The sequence below is a fragment of the Amblyomma mixtum genome, chromosome 1 (genome assembly GCF_055824585.1).
Source record: "Amblyomma mixtum isolate Tamu chromosome 1, ASM5582458v1, whole genome shotgun sequence".
Classification (NCBI taxonomy): domain Eukaryota; kingdom Metazoa; phylum Arthropoda; class Arachnida; order Ixodida; family Ixodidae; genus Amblyomma; species Amblyomma mixtum.
In genome coordinates this window covers 277,017,013-277,034,923 of record NC_143012.1, presented here as the reverse complement: position 1 = coordinate 277,034,923, position 17,911 = coordinate 277,017,013, and the positions used below count along the sequence as shown (strand labels likewise).

General features: G+C 47.7%; 1 protein-coding gene across 1 annotated transcript in view; it reads left to right on the top strand.

Annotated features, from left to right (window-relative positions):
* Positions 1-2,233: 2,233 nt before the first annotated feature.
* Positions 2,234-17,911, top strand: part of LOC149371804 (retinol dehydrogenase 5-like) — a 33,360-nt gene continuing 17,682 nt past the window's right edge. The window contains exons 1-2 of the mRNA XM_089566089.1: positions 2,234-2,400; positions 10,636-10,861. Coding sequence (XP_089422215.1) covers positions 2,359-2,400; positions 10,636-10,861 — 268 coding nt within the window. The 5' untranslated portion in view covers positions 2,234-2,358. The remainder of the gene's footprint in view (positions 2,401-10,635; positions 10,862-17,911) is intronic.

Below are 17,911 nucleotides of genomic sequence, written 5' to 3'. Positions count from 1 at the left end.
CGTAATAACGTGTACTTCTTCTCGATTTGTAAGGGATCGGTAGTGTACGCGGGGTCATCGGAACGCGGCTAGGGGTGCTCAAAGCGAAGCGTCTCCTTTCTTGGAACGCGGCTGCTCGCGAACGCGCCGGGAACTACGGGTGTCCCCCCGCCTCGCGTTACCGATTCGCGCACGTGCTGGCACGAATGTGAATTTGTGTTTGTTTTCATTTTTATTTTGTGGTAGAGAGGGTGGTTTACCTTGTAGAAGCCGGAGGGCTGGCCATGCCCCTGAAGAGCCAATCATGTTAAGAGGGCAACATGATTGGAAACTACCAAATGTGGGCCGGGCCTTTAGGGCTTTAAAACCAGGCCCCGGAGCCGGAAGCGGGGTTCTGCGCTAAGGTGAGATGCTACGCATCTTCGGCTATGCCGAGTAGGGGCCTCCCCTAGTATTAGCCAGTTCCGTCTTTTGGTTGTTTGTCTTTTTGCCGTTGTATCTAACTTGTATATTCTGTAAATATTTGTATATAAATCTTCAGTTATTCCCTTTTTTATCCCTGCGTGTCAACACATCTTGAGACCGTCTCTGACGGGGCACCCCTGGTGCGAAGATAACGCTTCAGTCTTCCAGTGAAACAACCGCCTCTGGCGGGGCACCTCCTTCTCCCTGCCTTCAATCTTCTGTTCCTAGCGTTGATAGGTTCCTAGCGATCCCACTTTATGCGTGTCGTATGATGGAATTGGGCTTGTTGTATTAGTATTGGCTGTAGCACAGGACGTATCAGGAGGCGGGCGGCGCTGGATGTGGTAACCCCTGACTATAGTGAGAAATCCGGAAGATAAGATGCAGCATTTGGGACGTCTGATGGCTTGCTGTGCGAAGCCAGGGGCTTGTAGAACTGGAATCATACAAAGTAAAGGCCGAGGACTCGGTGTGAACTGACAACTGGAATTCAGTTTCCGCGCATATAAAGCCCAATAGGGGTGCTGTTACAGACACGGCGGCCACGCGCGTTCAAGATGGGAAGTAGAACCGGCTTTTGATGTGGCAGCATAAGTACCACGAAAGAACACCATTCACCTGTAATTGTCGCAGCGAACTGTATACTTGTGGCTCGAGTCAGGAGAGATGGATGGACGAACCAGCCTGTAATGCCATTCGCATAAACTATTGCATGCAAGTCAGCAATGTCGACTAAGCGCCATGCCAAGGATAAGAGGGTAAAGCTGATAAGTAATGGGGCTAGCATAGCTGACCCTTGTGGTACACCGAGATGTGGCCGAGAGGAAGCCACATTGCCTATGTTGATGCGGATGGCGAGTTCACGGGAAAGGTGTGAATAAAAGCGCAGATGTGGTTGTGAAAGTGAATCCAGTGTAGCACATCAACGAAGGCAGCATGACTGATGTGATCACATGCCTTGAGCACATTCATGCCCAGAATGGACCGGGCACGGGTCGATCGGCCACCAGTCAGGATTATAGATGGTAAGTGGTCAAGGCAATCCTTTGCACCCTCACCACCCGCCCTCATCAGTGCACCCATTCTCCAAGGTCGAGTTCAATCACATGGCCACAAGCGACACACACTTGATAGTGTCCTCTCTTCACCTGATACGTCGGTTATAATTTAGGCCCAATTGGGGAAAGTTTTATTGTGAAGCAGCTGAAAGCGAAAGTTTACAGTTACGACATACTACGACGGCGGCACCGTTTACCCTGCAGCAAACAGTTTCTAATACATCATCGCTGTTAAAAAAGAACCGGCAGCTTTGATGACAAAGGGGGTTATGGAACGATCAAGAGCTCTTCTATTTCGCCAGCTTCGTCCGCGAACAACGCTCCAGCAGCTTTTCGCCTCAAATATTGGTGTATGAGGCGTATGTGGGGCGCTGTACTACACGCACACTCACCCGTCAGTTCACGCGCGAGGGGTAGAGCAATTACCGCGTAGCGCGTACACAGAGCAGGGCGATTGCACGGCCGCCGCCGCTGGTGACTTGCACAACTGCTCAGCGGCGCACGCGCCGAGCTCGGGTGGTTTCTGGGACGCTGCACCGTGAAGCCGTCACTGCGGCTGGACGTTCATGCATGGCGAGGGAGCCGGTATCTCAAGGGGCGACGCCGGCTGCGACGACGACGCAGCGCCGCCGCGGTCGCTGGGGCGGCAAGGAGGAGCCGCCGCCGAGGGACGACAGCCCTGACCTCGAAGTGGACGAGGAAACAGGGCTGCTCCGTTGCGCCACATTTGCCGCTCACGCCAAGGCCCGAGAAGCGAGTCGGACTCTCGCCCGGCTGCTCGCGCGCTGCTGCTGCCGGTGGTGCTGGCGCACTCCTCCCATGCAGCGGCGTCGGATCTGCTGCTGCGGCGCCGGTCATGTTCGCTTCCCTGTCCGCGGACAGAGTCATCGGCGGCCTGGTACGTACACGCTCAGCAAGACTGCTGCCATTGATGGCCCCTACTGAAATGGCGCATATTTACCGTTCGTGGAGCATTCATTGGCCAGGGTTTGGTGTTGTGCTCGGAATGTTTATAGGTGCATAAAAAGCACCTGCTGCGGGAATAAGTGGTACATGCTTAGGAAAGTCAGGAAGCTTACGAACCTGATCGGTACTAAATGTCGCTTATTTACCTTGCGCCTCTTTGTCGTCTCGTGTGTGTGTACATGTTATTAGGCCAGTCTAAGCACGCGTCAACGCATGCGACAGAGTGTACTGTCATTCAGAGAAAGAGAGAGAACCTGTAACGCAACGTCATCTGTGGTGTTAAAATAACTTGATTCATCGAGGTTCTTTGGTATGTGCGGAGAACGTGGGGTGATGGAGTGAACTATAGTCTACCCACGTTTACCCGCGTGGAAACCGAACATTTGGGATGAAGGGTTCCCGCGTTCGTCTAAAATTCGTGCACTACACTGTTCTGGACTCTAATTGGTGAAAGCGGCAGTTTACTAACTATGGGCGCTCGTTTGTGTAATAACAGAGATCTGCTAGGCCACGAAACTCTGTTTCAAACTCTCGTGTTTAATATTGCATCGCTTTGGTGTCATGCGCATTAACGTCCCAAAACGACTCGGGCTTTGAGGGACGCCGTAGTGGAGGGCTCCGGATAATTTCGACCACCTGGGTTCCTTAACGTGCGCTGACATCGCACGTACACGAGTCTCTAGAATTTCGCTTATCAGTCAGCCCGAAAAATAGAGCGATTGTACCGACTGACTAGAGATACCGATTGGTAAAGCGGTGATTACGTGCTCAGTTCCTTTTCATGGGCATACAGTGCTGACACATGCGAATTTCTTAAGCGAATGTCTTAAGCCTTTACTATACTATGCTATAAACCCAGTGAGCGCGCGATTGGATATGCAAATCATCTCTTGTAAAAGTTAGTTGAATGCCACGCTTAACCTCATGCTGCTAGGAAGTGTCAAAGTAGAGCTCAGTCTCAGTCGTTCCACGGTGAAAAACGTTTTGCCTGCTCCTGCTACAGCAGCAAGGCCCTACATTTTACTGTTCCTGCAATGAATGACTTCTATGCCCTTCAGCTACAATCTTGCGCTTCCGCTTTAGCCCATACTAAACATTCGCTGAATTACCGCCCAGAGCAACGACTAATTCCTGAAGTGCGGAAGAAGCACAAAATGCCGATTTAGTCGCGCGCATGTTGCGACGCCCCCAAAAGGTTTGTGTATACTGACCGCATGCAAAAAGAGTTTATCCTCATCATGTAGTGCATAGTTATCACTCGCATTCTATACAAGGAAGACTGTGAAGGTCACCTGAACTTTAGGGGAAATGATCGTATCGGGAACGCCTCGAGCTACCGTGCTTACGTTTGACGAGGCCGAACCTCTTGGCCGGCTTCCCATTTGGCTTTAATGACACCACGCACTTACCCGAAGCATTCACTCTGGCTTATACGCTTAATTTGATGGAAATCCAAGAAACTGAATATTCTGGCCATTTCGTTTCTCCTGCTTTCGTTTTAAACTGCATAGAAGCAACTGCCACCTATAAATATCCAAATAAGTAAAGCGGCTAAAAGTAGTGCGTATCATCGGTAGAGCTGCCGCTGAGTGGTAATTATAAAGAACAAAAAGGTACAAAATAAGCGAGAAGGAAAGAACGACAAGAGAGACAAACACAACAAGTTTGCAATACTGAGTAGTATCTACTTCGTAGCGAACATGATGACCCAGTGCTTGCGGTTATGGTGACTCAGCGGTTATGGTGCTCGGCTGCTGACCCGAAAGACGCGGGTTATCGCGTCACATCCTTAAGGCGGAGATTATGTGTTCTGCGAGTTTTTCTGTGTTCATTTTGCATGTGTGGATTCGGAAGGTTCTGCACAGGGCATTCAAAATTTAGGCTGCAACCATACGCGCAATGGTTATCTCTAAGAAATGGGGTTTTCGGTTTAAGACAAACTAACAAAAATAACGATAAAAGTAATTAACTTTTCAAAATTCTGTTTGAACTGAAAAGCTCAGTATTCTTGACATACATGGCATAGCTAACTGTCTTTTGAGCAATAGTTACACTGATCTGTCTGAGAGAGAGCGAGAGAGGATTTAAATTAAAGTAAAGTGAAGGGTAAAGTTGAATATTAAGTATAGGGAAGCCAAGGGCGTGATGAGACTGAGGTGTTAAGGTGATGGAGTTGCGGCTCTCATTCTGCACAAAATCCCGGGTCGTCGGCTTCGTCGTCATCGTCGCTGTGACCACCAGGCTCACGTGACCCTGTGACGTAACCACAACCTGCCCACAATTACAGGTGGCAGTTAAATTAATGATTAGTCTCCAGAGGATCAGCGACCATGGGTTTTACAACCCAGCCGGTAGATGTGTTTAATATAGTGGCCTGCCGGGGCTGTGGAGCATTTTATAACCGCTGCACCACTGCGCCAGGAGATGTATGAGGACACCCCGTAATCTAAGAATAAAGTGCGTGTATAAGTATGTAGGCAGAGCCCAGAGGAAGTGATGCAAAGAGGGCACAAGGTAGCTGAAGGGTCCTATTAGCGTCATCGTGTCATACCCTTAAGGCGAAGCTTTCGTGTTCCCTCAAGCTTTTCGATAAGCAGCTCAGTTTTGCTTCTCGATATACTCCTTCGGTGTAGCTTACACTCCTCTTCAGACCGGGGAGCACCACCTCCTCGCCGCCTGCAAGCTAAGCACTATTTGTTCACTCTCATTACCCGCTTAGACCAGTTACTAAGTTAAGTAGTTTTATCATCTGCATTCGGAGACTGACATGAAACCATGTAGGGCGTCACAAAAAAAAAACTGACTGGCGATCGGTGGGCCAAATGCTTACCATTAGACTTTCATCAACTTTGCGTGACACGACACATCACCGACATTTCTTTACATCCACGTTTATTGCACGGTTAGGATTCTTGGTATATCTTTGCACTTGACTCCCTTGCACACTTGGTCATCTAGCCCATATGTCTGATATCCAGTATCCATCGACACTCGGTTCTATTGGTGGCTTTTACACATAAACTACGTTTTTATCTGTACTGTTGACACTGTGTGCACACCATCAAACAAATAAAAAACACTAAAGACACTGCGCACGCGCTACGGACGCAGCCCGTCAGCCCATGATCTCTATAGTTAGTAAATGCTGGAAACTTTGAGGTGCACAGGGAGTTCTCAAGGGAATGCAAACGCTTTATTTTTACATGCGCATTATCTTACAGGCCCACAAGGTTAGCGATAGTTGAAGGTCACCTGGAGAAGCGGTAGAGCCGTTCCCGCAAGTCGAGCCACACATTTTCATATCTGGGAATTAACGTGTAAAAAACAGTTGAGGGAAAGAGGTCCGAATAGACGGGGCGGCTGCTGTCCACCCTGAAGTATTTCAACTAGGACTTAGCGCAATTTTTGAAGATAGGCTTCTTGAATTAGAAGAGCGCTTTTTTGGCATAGCATTGCAAGCAATATAGTACATCAGAATACAGCTAAGACGTGCTGACTAGCAGGCTGGTTAACTAATATTGTATCGTTACCTTTTAAATAGGGGTGTGCGAATATTCGAAATTTTCGAATATAATTCGATTATTATATTTCTAGTATTCGTATTCGATTCGACATCCAAGTATGCGTGTTGTTTCGAATATTCGATCCGACTCAAGTATTCGTATCTATCCGAATATTCTATTGCGAGCACCGGCGTACAGCCCCCGTCAAAAGTATACAGACCAAGGGTTTTGCTTCTAAGCTGTTTAGCGGAGCTCCCAAACACATCTAATAGTCCAAAGCTTGAGAGGATTGAGGACGCGAAGTCATTCCTCTTTCGAGGGGTTACGGTCGCTGAGGATGCATAACGAGGCGTACAGCACACCTGAAAAGCAAACCCCTTGGGCTGTATACTTTTGACGGGGGGTGTACATTTCGGTCCGCGAGTCCTATCGACAGAGACGTAACAACATGGCGGCGTCCAGGGCAATGCGTAACGTTGGGCCATGCCGTAGCTGAATGCGCTGGTGAGCTTCTTTGTGGCTATACCTGCGAAGCTGGTATAGTCTGAGCTGTACACGAAGTACCTCGCAATACGCGGCAGTTACGTGCCAACTGAGAGGGCATTTTCTGTGGCTGGAGAAGTCGTTTCAGCTGGAAGGGAACTACTACTGCCTGATCATGTGGAGCAACTGGTTTTCCTTCCCAACAACCTTTTATGTTCATCCCAGCAACGCGCTTTTGTGCTTATGACAACCTAGCCTTAATCAATGGTGTGTACTAGCCATTTTCTCTGATATTTACACTCTTCTAAGAATAATGTTTGAGGCTTTGATGCTTTTTGTGCAGCCACACACATCTTTTGGGTTCATTTAACCATTGATAGTTCAACTGAGATGTTCTTGGGAGCTCAAATAAATGTTTTGTAGTGGTTAGATGCGTCTGTGCTTGATTACTCGATATTCGATTCGATATTCGGAACCAACTATTCGTATTCGATTCGTATTCGAAAAAATTGATATTCGCATACCCCTACTTTTAAACGCTAAAGGCGCCCACGTGCTGTGAGGTATCAGTGAACATTAAAGGTCCCCAGGTGGTCGAAGTTATTCCGGAGCCTTCCCCCAGGACACCTCTTCCTCCCTTCCCCTCTTTCGTCTTTCAGTCCCACCTTCCTCCCTTCACTCACGGAGCGGTTGAGGTGTCCACTGAGATGTGACAGAGTTACTGCGCCATTTCCTTTCCTCAAAAAAACAAAAAATAGGCATTTATTTCCTTCTGCCTTGTTTAAGCAGTGACGCCAAAGCGGTCCATTCGGTGCTGCGGCACATGTGGAGAAGTTGTAAAACATTCAAGTTCACCTTGCACCGCTTTTATGCGAAGCATACTACTTTAGCTACCACTTCAGCCCTTCACCGTGGTTATGCGCCTCCAAATCACGTGATACATGACGTCACACCACGTGACACGATGACGTCACGACAGTAGAGAAACGGGGGCCCACCTCGCGCCGTCGCTGTGGTTGTGCGCCTCCAAATCACGTGATACATGACGTCACACCACGTGACACGATGACGTCACGACAGTAGAGAAACGGGGGCCCACCTCGCGCCGTCGCTGTGGTTGTACGCCTCCAAATCACGTGATACATGACGTCACACCACGCGACACGATGACGTCACAACAGTGGAGAAACGGGGGCCCACCTCGCGCCGTCGCTGTGGTTGTGCGCCTCCAAATCACGTGATACATGACGTCACGACAGTGGAGAAACGGGGGCCCACCTCGCGCCGTCGCTGTGGTTGTGCGCCTCCAAATTACGCGACACGATGATGCTTCGCATTCTCCAGGCTTAACCAAGTTAAGCCTCAGCCATTTTTTTCGTGAACTGTTCTCATCGAGGCATATATACGATCAAAAATGCAATCCGCTTTGCAGAGCAGCGTGAACTGAAACTGAATTGACTCAGGGGCTATTTCCTGCGTAGCACGAATGGATGCTTGTTTCATTATTGCAGTTTGACAAATGTACGTGTTTACAGCACACTCAGTTTGTAGATATGTTTCATTCACAACTTATTGGATATTGGCGACAACCCATGCATATACCAGTACCCTCGCTCCGGATGTCGTATGCTCGGACTGGAGTGTGAAACTCTCCAGTTCGTATGTTGCACGCCTGTAAAGAAAATAAAACAACGAAACTGATGTAGAAAGTGTCAGAGCAGTACTTTAGCTCTGCTGCGCCGTTGGCTAGCATGGTAGTTGCTGTCAGGAGCTGCACTGCCATGTGCGTTGTTTGCCAAGTGTTAGGGATCGCAGCTCGAAGACGACTGCCAGTTGTAGCACAGAATTTAGGTTTTACTGCTCCACAGCGTAACGCTCAGTACACGGAAACTCTCCTGACGTTTTCGCCTAAGGGATAATATGAAACCGGCGTCACTACGAAACACCGCGTTGCATCATTCGCAATGCCTCCGATATGAACGCAGCACCGAGTCTCGTGATGCCCCGAACAACTTTCTTCCCCGCTTTATTTAATATACAGGGTGTGTTCTGAAAGTAGTAGGACTGGTTTTTTCCTGAGCGAACGGGCGGACGAGAGGCGGTCTGCGCGTGCAAGATCGTTGAAGGGAATGCTGGGGAAAATCGGCAGTCGGCTCTCGGCCGTTGAAGAGAGCAGATCGCTTGTACTCTAAACCCCTGTCGAAACGACTCGTCACGCAGAATCATGGAGCGTTTACTGGATCAGCAATATGCGATCAAATTTTGTGTAAATCTTCGTAAAACGGGCAAAGAGACCGCGACATCATTAAGGAGGCCTACGGTGACGCTTTTATGGGTAGATCAGGTGTTTTTTGAGTGGCACAAGCTGTTCCGAGAAGGTAAGAAGAGTGGAAGACGACGACCGCTCCGGACGCCCTTCGACCAGCAAGACCAACGAAAATGTGTAGCGATTGAAAAATTTACTGAACATTGATCGTAGGATGAGTATCAGAATGATTGCTGGTGACTTTAGCACTCCTCAAACAAAGTTTCTGAGGTCCTGACAGAAAACTTAGCCATGAAGAAGGTGTGCGCGAAGTTGGTGCCGGGGGAGTGTTGTCAGAGGAGCAAAAGGCCAACCGGAAAGCGGTCAGCCAGGATCTTCTTAATCATGTGAATGAGGACCCCGATTTTTCACCCAGCACAAGGCGGCAACGCTTCCTCAGCCCCCCTACAGCCCCGACTTGGCCCCGCCAGACTTTTTTCTATTACTGAGAATAAAATCGACGCTCAAGGGGAAACATTGCGGATCGGTAGAGGCGGTTCAACAGGCCGTGACGAGGGAGCTAAACAGAATTCCGGTCCAGGCGTTCCTGGAGGTGTGCGAAAGCTGTAAAACTCATTGGCAGAGGCGTGTAGGTGCGGAAGGGTGCTAAGTTGAAAAATTTGAATCGTTTGTCCTATTGTCATGAATAAATTTTATTTAAAAAAAATGAGTCCTACTACTTTCAGAACAGACCCTGTACTTCCCCGTAGACCAGTTGGACTCAAAATTTAGTATAGGTTGAACCTGTGCCGGTTGTTACTTGTCTTGCGACAGAGCAACACAAAAACATGTTGAAGGGAAATGCAGGCCAAAGTCGCCCGCCATTTTTCTTGCGTGTATTTTTGTGTTACTCTTGAGCTCACGTCTCAAAAAACTCGAAATTTCTCGCGCTCGGGAAGCTCGAGCTGAATGCAGGAGCTTTTAAATAGATGATTCTGATAACATACATATATACTCACTCATGTATCTGGCTGAAAGTAAGCGAGTAGCAAAAACTCCCAACTTACACTCCTCGCTCCTGTCATGATGACATTCTCGTTGCCATGAACATGAACGCATGCGTTTCTAATTACGACATATTACGTCGAAGCTGACGCTAACGTTGCGCAGCTATCGTTGTAATAAAGCTTTAGCTAATCGTTATCGTATAACGCTACTTATAGCTCCAGACAGTACTTACATCATCATCATTATCATCACCATCATCATCATCATCCTGATTGCGCCCACTGCAGGGCAAAGGCCTCTCCCATGTCTCTCCAATTAACCCTGTCCTTCGCCAGTTGCGGCCACCGTATCCCCGCAAACTTCTTAATCTCATCCGCCCACCTAACTTTCTGCCACCCCCTGCTACGCTTGCCTGCTCTTGGAATCCACTGCGTTACCCTTAAGGACCAGCGGTTATCTTGCCTGCTCAAGCCCACTTCTTCCTGTCAATTTCGACCAGGATGTCATTAACCCGCCTTTGTTCCTTCACCAACTCCGCCCTCTTCCGATCTCTTAACGTTACACCTATCATTTTTCTTTCCATAGCTCGCTGCGTTGTTCTTAACTTAAGCTGAACCCTCTTCGTTAGCCTCCACGTTTCTGCCCCATAGGCGAGTACCGGTAAGATACAGCTGTTGTATACTTTTCTGTTGAGGGATATTGGACAGTACTTGCGCGAACGGTCAAATGTGCAGCAAGAGCAGGCGCATCTGCCACATCTGAGACATCTGCGCATGCGCTGTCTGCGCCGGGTAGCATCGATGTACGGTAACGCTGCGCTAAAACTCCCTAATACTTCCTACATGTTTTCAGCTAACGGCACTGCCATCTACAGACTGGAGCAACCTGTAATGCGGCAGACTCTCGAGCGGCACCTGTCGGTTCTCAGCTGCAGGTCCGTCGTGACGTCGTGGTGCACCTGTCCGTGGCCGGCTGCCTGGTGGCGCTGTGGCGGTGGCTGCCGGCGCACGAGCACGACTGGCGGCTTTCGCTGTGGTGGCTGGGCGCCCTGCTCACTCTGCTGGCGCTTACGCTGCTGCTGGGCTGGGTGCTCACCACCTTCGTGCTGCCCAACGCCAAGCTCATCCCCCGCGGGAAAGCCGTGCTCGTCACAGGTGAGTGATCAGCCAGGATCCAGCAAAAGAATGGACAAACACGGAGTAAGAGCAAAGAGCAGTGATGCATAAGCGTCACCTGCCCGACCGAAATTGCAAAGCGCAGCTCAACAGCACCACCAGACGGTCACAGTCATTGCCGCACCACAATTATGCACCATCACATTAATACATTATAACTTTATTTAGATCACTGTACATTATGTAGGAGGCTTGCAGAAAAAGCTGCCAGAAGCCAGCTTGACAGGGTCGCAGGGCCCCTTCATTGGCAGTACTCAGTGGAGATTGACACAGACAGCACCTAAGTCGCAATGAAAGAAATCAAGGGCACAGTGCATGAATAATACGAGGTGCATACATGATAAGAATGGCATTACACATAACTACATTTCACATGTAATTCGAACAAAAGTAGAAATTGCAAAAAAAAACAAAACAAAGATGTGTACTATTCGAAAAACTCGCTCAATGTCTTGAATGTAATGTTTTCAATTTCTATATTTCGAGCTTCTAAACTGTTTAGTATCCTTCGCAGTTTGTTCTGCAACATTTGAAGGCCGTATCACAATGACCTTCAGAAGCGGTAGCATCATCGCATCGTCAGTACAACAGGAATGGCCGAAACATGCTAACGCTGGTGAATCAAGCGCATATAGAACCAAAAGTAAACGGAAGACCGTTGTTACTGCCAGCTTTCACGAAATCGACGCAACGCTAAGAAGGATCGGGGCGCGGCACTCCGCTGTTCGCTTCGTAGCCTGAGTGGCTCTCCGGCTCACTGAGACGCTGTCACAGTTTTTCTTTAAAGGTATATTTCATGAGCCCTGTTAGGTGAATGTTCGCACTCTGATGAGATAGAAGAGGTGGTAAATGTCCTTGCTCTATTTTGCTGGTGCCGGAAGGCATGGGGACGGGTAATTTGCACGCTGTGCAGTCGTGTTCTTGCAGGACCGCCTCTTTTTCTGAATAAGCGATTTGCGCGGACCTATGTAAGTATGAGGCGCTGTTTTTAAACAAAAAATCGCTTATCACACAGGACCAATGGTAGCGCGAGGATTTTTTCTGCATAATTGCCCGTGTAACGGCGGGCCTTGTTACTGCTTGACTGTATCGTGATTTGTTATCCAAGTTAAGGGCGTGGGGGGGAGGGGGGGGAGGGGGGGGGGGAGGGATAAATGATTTACTCGACCTCCACTTGGCTATAATATTTTTTTCGCATTTCGTTATTGTTCCACGTCTTCTCTGTGCCTGGAAGCATGCACTCAGACGGGCGGAAAAATAAGAAAAGAAAATAATTGGACAAAAAGATTGTATCATGGTGGCCTTAGATTCATAACTTAATTCACTGCTTATCAACAGAGAGAGTCAGGCGCGGTTGCTCTGAGAAAATGGTGCGAAGGGAAGGCGATCTCTTACTGTTATCGCTTGCCACCTGTACAAACAAATAAAAATCTTTTCGTTTATATAACGCAATGCCTGGTGATTTAAATTCGTCAGCATGAAAAAAACGGATAACGGGCCATCTTTAGCGGTTAAAACTGTGATAGTGAGGACGTTTCTAGTTTGCTGTCGGGTCGCATGGCAGTCGCTGAGCCTTGCTTACCTGTAGCACTGAATGCGGAAAAAAATGCGCTTTTAAATCTGTCAAGTAGCCCATTCTGTGCACTGAACCTCGTTGCAAGGCAAGATTTCATTTCGGCCAAGCGCAACCAACCGTCCGCGGACGCGCTGGTTCAGTGGTTAGGTGCTCGGCTGCTAACCCGAAAGACTCAGGTTCGATCCCGGCTGCGGCGGTCGCATTTCGATGGAGGCGAAATTCTAGAGGCCCGTGTACTGTGCGATGTTCGTGCACGTTAAAGAACCCCAGGTGGTCGAAATTACTAGGAGCCCTCTCCTAAGGCGTCCCTCATAGCCTGAGTGGCTTTGGGACGTTGAACGCCGTAAAACCAAACAGCCATTAGTCCGCACTGTCATTCGGGCGACAGAGTACAACCAGTGGAGCGTCCAGGGTCACTACTTTCTTATTAAGGCGAAAGAAAGCCTTTAATGGCTCATGCTGTCGTGACCAAGACGTGTTAGCAAATTTGTTCGCGTTTCGGATTGGTCGAAATGGTCGTGACGTGACTGCGCGCGAATTTTGACGGGTGTCCACCGAAATATGTGAGACAGTTACTGCGCAATTTCCTTCCCTCAAATACAATTTTCGACTGGTGTCCACCGAGATATGTGAGACAGTTACTGCGTAACTTTCTTTCCTCAAATACAATTTTCATTTTCTTCATTGCGGCCCTCTTTCTTCTTTCACTCCCACTTCCTCCCTCCCTGTATGGTGCGGTTCAGGTGTCCACCGAGATGACAGAGAATTACAGCGCCATTTCCTTTCCTCAAAATGCGTTGCGTTCAAAGGGCAACGCATCGCGCCGAATGAGTAGTGGCATTCCGTGCACTCCTTGGCAGCGCTACAACACGCTGTCGTATTCCACTTCTAAAGGCAAAGATTAAGTGTCATTAATTGGCAGTTAATTAATGCACCAACAGAATGTGAAGTGAACAATCGCGTAGCAGAATGCAGCACTCAGGCTTTCGCCTTTCACCACTTTAGCTGCTAAAGTTCCTCGCAAATTTTCACTATATCTTCCACCGCCCTAACTGTTTACAACGGATGGCGCCATGACTTCGCACGATATAGTATCGAACAACTCTAGCAGCTACTCTCGCTCAGGATAGGGTGCCTCAGTGCCCGAGGGCGCGTGGATAGCGCAACACGCACGGCTGTTGTTGACGCTGTTGTCGACGCGTGCGCTGCTCCGGCGCCATCGCTGCTCACAGGCACCAGGGGATGACAGAAAGTTTCGCCAAAGTTAGTTCAGGTTCGCCTCCGTGTTTTTGCCGTGTTCTCCCTGCGTTCTGGCGCCAAAGTCACCCACGGCGCGCGTTAAAAACAGCGGGAGTTAAAATATTTCATGTTTAAACGTCTGCACGTACGCATAATAAACAGCCCCTTGCCTCTTCGATTCTGTGACAGTAACATGTGTCGACTGCTGTCAACCTTTCTCTCAGAGGCCGACCTGAGCGGAGTGCATGAAACCCTGCGCCCGTCATTTTGTGGTCATCACATGCAATTTCTCCCTTCACAAGAGGCTAGAACGACGTCGAACAGAAACCGTAGTTTTACGTTGAGGGAATATTCAATACCTCCGGACAGGCGACCGTGCAGCGTCTTAACACTTCGGGGGGGGGGGGGGAGTCAACCTTTTCTCTGTTGAAGCGCCCGTATTCGAACGTACAGAACACCATAAAATAGACAGGAAAGAAAAAAGACTTTTTTAGCCTCTTTCAGGTGACTCGTTAATCACCCCGCGAACAACGGACAGACATCATTGCTGTGGGCTTCATGGAACAAGGTGACAGCCGCCTGCACACGTCGAATAGCCCTGAGCCGTATTGTGAATGAAGCCATGTGATGGATGGCTGACATAGGAAGAAAGAAATGAGCGCCATGGCCCTCCTGTACGTATAAGGCACAATTCATTATTTCTAGTATGAGGGTGCCGGATTTTTCAGGCATGAAATGTTCGTGCAAGATTATGTGCGAAGCTCTGCGCTAATCGGGCTCAATCTGCTGCATGTGTTGCGGACTACACGGCCCTCAAGGACATGTCCATTACCGAGCGGCCTTTGCCACTAGTGATTTGACTCCGTTGTGTTATTGCCCTCACTTATACATGGCACTGAGCACAGAACCATGAGCACAGAATTAACTGTACTGCCAGAATTCTCGAGTAGATGTGGCTATTCTATTCTTCATTCTTATTCGTTGATAAAAGACGCCTTCATCAAATACGTCACGGCAACGTGCTCGTCTTCTCCTGCACAGAGGCCTTTTCATTTTCTTCGCTTACAGTATGGCTGCATCGCGGGCCTCTTTCGGACCGGTGGTTCGAGAAAACGCTGCTACTCAATACCGCTAAGTAAAACAAACATCCAACTAACACAGATTAGCAAGATACGTTCTGCCTAATAAAAACTTTCAGCCCTTCGTTTCTTCTTTTATTTTCTTGCCTTCAACGCATAATATTCAGCTTCAAACATTTGTAGTAAAGTGCTGTGGAAATAATTGTCCGATTTTACCAAGCGCTCGCAGCTTCCACCATTAGCCCATGGCAAAGGCAGAGGAAAACCGGTATGCACTGCAGTAAAAAACGAAAAACATCAGAAAGGGTTTTACGTTTATTCGTATGCAGTCAAGTGCTCACACACCGGCTCGCATGAAGAACATTAGCTTAAGAAAAGATTTTGCTAAGCTGCTTAAGGAAGTGATCGTTTCAGCGTCACCATGGCTTCCGCCAATGCTAAAGTTCAACGAAAGCAGCTGTGCCGACAGTGCATCTTAAGGAAACCCTCGCGGCAGGATTTGTTTAAACCATTTAAGAAGAGTGCTCTTAAATGCACTATGTATTCCAGAAATCATGGAGAATTACCTTAATTGAGCTAATCATGTTACCGGTTTTATTAATAGTGGCGATATCAGTTATGTACCGAAGTGTCGACGATACAGTATTGGATGCCTATATCGAAAAACAATTTCGTTTCTGTATCTTGTATCGGTATTGGAAACAAAATTTTTGAGGGTATCGGTTTCGGAAACACTTCCTTGAAGTATCGAGCCCAGCCCTGATCCTTGAGACATACGATAGCAATAACTGAAATCTCGCCATTTAAATTTAAAATGGCTAGCAGTATAGAGAGAATAACTACACGGGACAGCCACGTCCAAAAGTGAACACAGCGTTTCGGGTTATTCGAACTGCCCTCATCGCATGAACCGATAAGCAATACCATGTCTTGACCGCGTATGCAGGGTGTTCAAAATTAGGCTTCAGGGATTATAAAAAAAAATACGAAGAGTAGTACAGTCAAGTTGTTTTCGTAAAAGGGTCGCGCGGACAACTGGACACAAAGTATGAAAAAACTTGTCATCGTGAACTAAGTAATTAAAACTTATTAGTTAACTTTTTGTTAGCTGCAGTTAGCGTGCATGTTTGCACGAAAAAATTTCGAGAGAGTGGCACTCGAAGACTATTGCATATCGTACAATTTTATTAACGCGCCTGTGTCCTGAGATATGCGCGTCTAGATACGCATGCGCAATCGCGGCGCTCGGCATGAAGCTCCTCCCGGATGTGACGCAGCTGTTGCGTATGGCCCTTCGCCGCACAAGAATGTGGAGTTACAGGCGACGGTTGTAAATTTTCGCTCTTGGTCAGCAGTAATTAACTAAAATATTGCTGCGCATCACCGCATGCGAAGTCTAGACCGGCACCATGTCTTATCACCGCTAGAAGCAATCGCTTAAAGAAACAGCTGCTCGCCCCCACGCCGCCGGCACAGTGATTCTCCAGCTTCACTGGCCAAGAACGAAATGTTACCACCGTCGCCTGCAACTCCATATTCTCGCCAAGTGGAGCATCATACGCTGCAGTTACGTGCCACCAGGAGCCTGCTGAGCGCCGCTGTCTGGCATGCGTAATTACACGGTTTGGGCTGAAATTTTAGACGTTCATATCATATATATATATATACGTTTGTCGTAATACTGTACCTTTATATATATATATATATATATATATATATATATATATATATATATATATATATATATATATATATATATATATATATATATATATATATATATATATATATATATATATATATATATATACTGCGGCTGCCGCCTCTGCCCATCTTCCTCTTTGCAATACATTTCTGCAGCGCCATGAAGGCATAATTTCAGGGGGGAATACATACATACATAAACAATCAATCGTACAGCATGTGCCAAGGCCAAGTTTTTGTACAGGATAGGAAAGAATGGATGGCAGAGGATGAAAACGAGCGTCGACAGAGCATTCACATCAGTCAATTGGTCGGGAAAGGACAAGAAGAGGAAAAGCAGGAAAACAGCAGGTGAACATGTGGGTATGTCACAGTTCCGACAACAGTGCTCGGAACTTTGCCTCGGACTGGCATTCAACAATACTATGAGGCAGCTTATTCCATTCATTGATGGCCGGCGGAAAGAAAGAGTGTTTCAACACGTTAGTATGGCATTTTATTTCACGTATTATCCAGTCGTGGTTGTGCCTTCTGGATGCAAAATGAAGGGGCAGCAGATAAGTTTCGGGGTTAATAGCAGTTTTCTTGAAATAAATGCCGTAAAGTAATTCTAATTTTATTCGTAAACGGTGCTCCTCCAGCGGTCCCAGTTCAGCTCCCGCTTAATACTGTTGCTTCGATAATTAAAACAATATTTATTGGTAATATAAACATGCACAGTTTTCAATATAAACTTGCACGCTAACTGCATTGAATAAAAATTTAACATATGAATTTTAGTTAATCACTCAGGTTCCGATCACTATTTTCCTCGCTATTTGTGTCCGCTTGGCCGCATAACTAATTTACAATGACGACTTTTGTATACTGCTCTTGGTATGTTTTTTTTTTTATATTCTTAACGTCATATTTTGAACACCCTCTGTAAGGGCTGAGCTGCGTGCTTGCCGTTCAGTATGACTTATATACAGTCGTGTACGAACACACGCGACACGCTTCGCTCACCAAGGAAATTACGAAAACACAAAATGCGCAAGCATTCTTTCCGAGGGCGGTCAAGTAGCAACATTCAAAGTCTAATTAGGCAAACACCGTGCGCCAGTGGACACCGGAAGTAACTAAGCAGGAAGTGACGTGTATGAAGTTAAATGGCGCGTCAGCGCGCAGGAGGTAAGGAAACGGAACCCCTGCCGCGCTGGATACTGTTCCTGCGCTGGTTTGCACCGTTACACCGTGCGGGATATTCGCTCTGCTGGAGCAGCGCATGTTGTTCATTTCACTGTTACTTTTTTGCTTTACGAAGACAGGCTTAGTGTCAACCTCAGCTGCCTGTTAACAGGGGGCTGGATATCAACATGCATCAAGGTGCCGCCACTATCATCGGTTGTCCGACAACCCGCCGAGAAGGCTCGTTTCGTTCAGGAAGTGGCT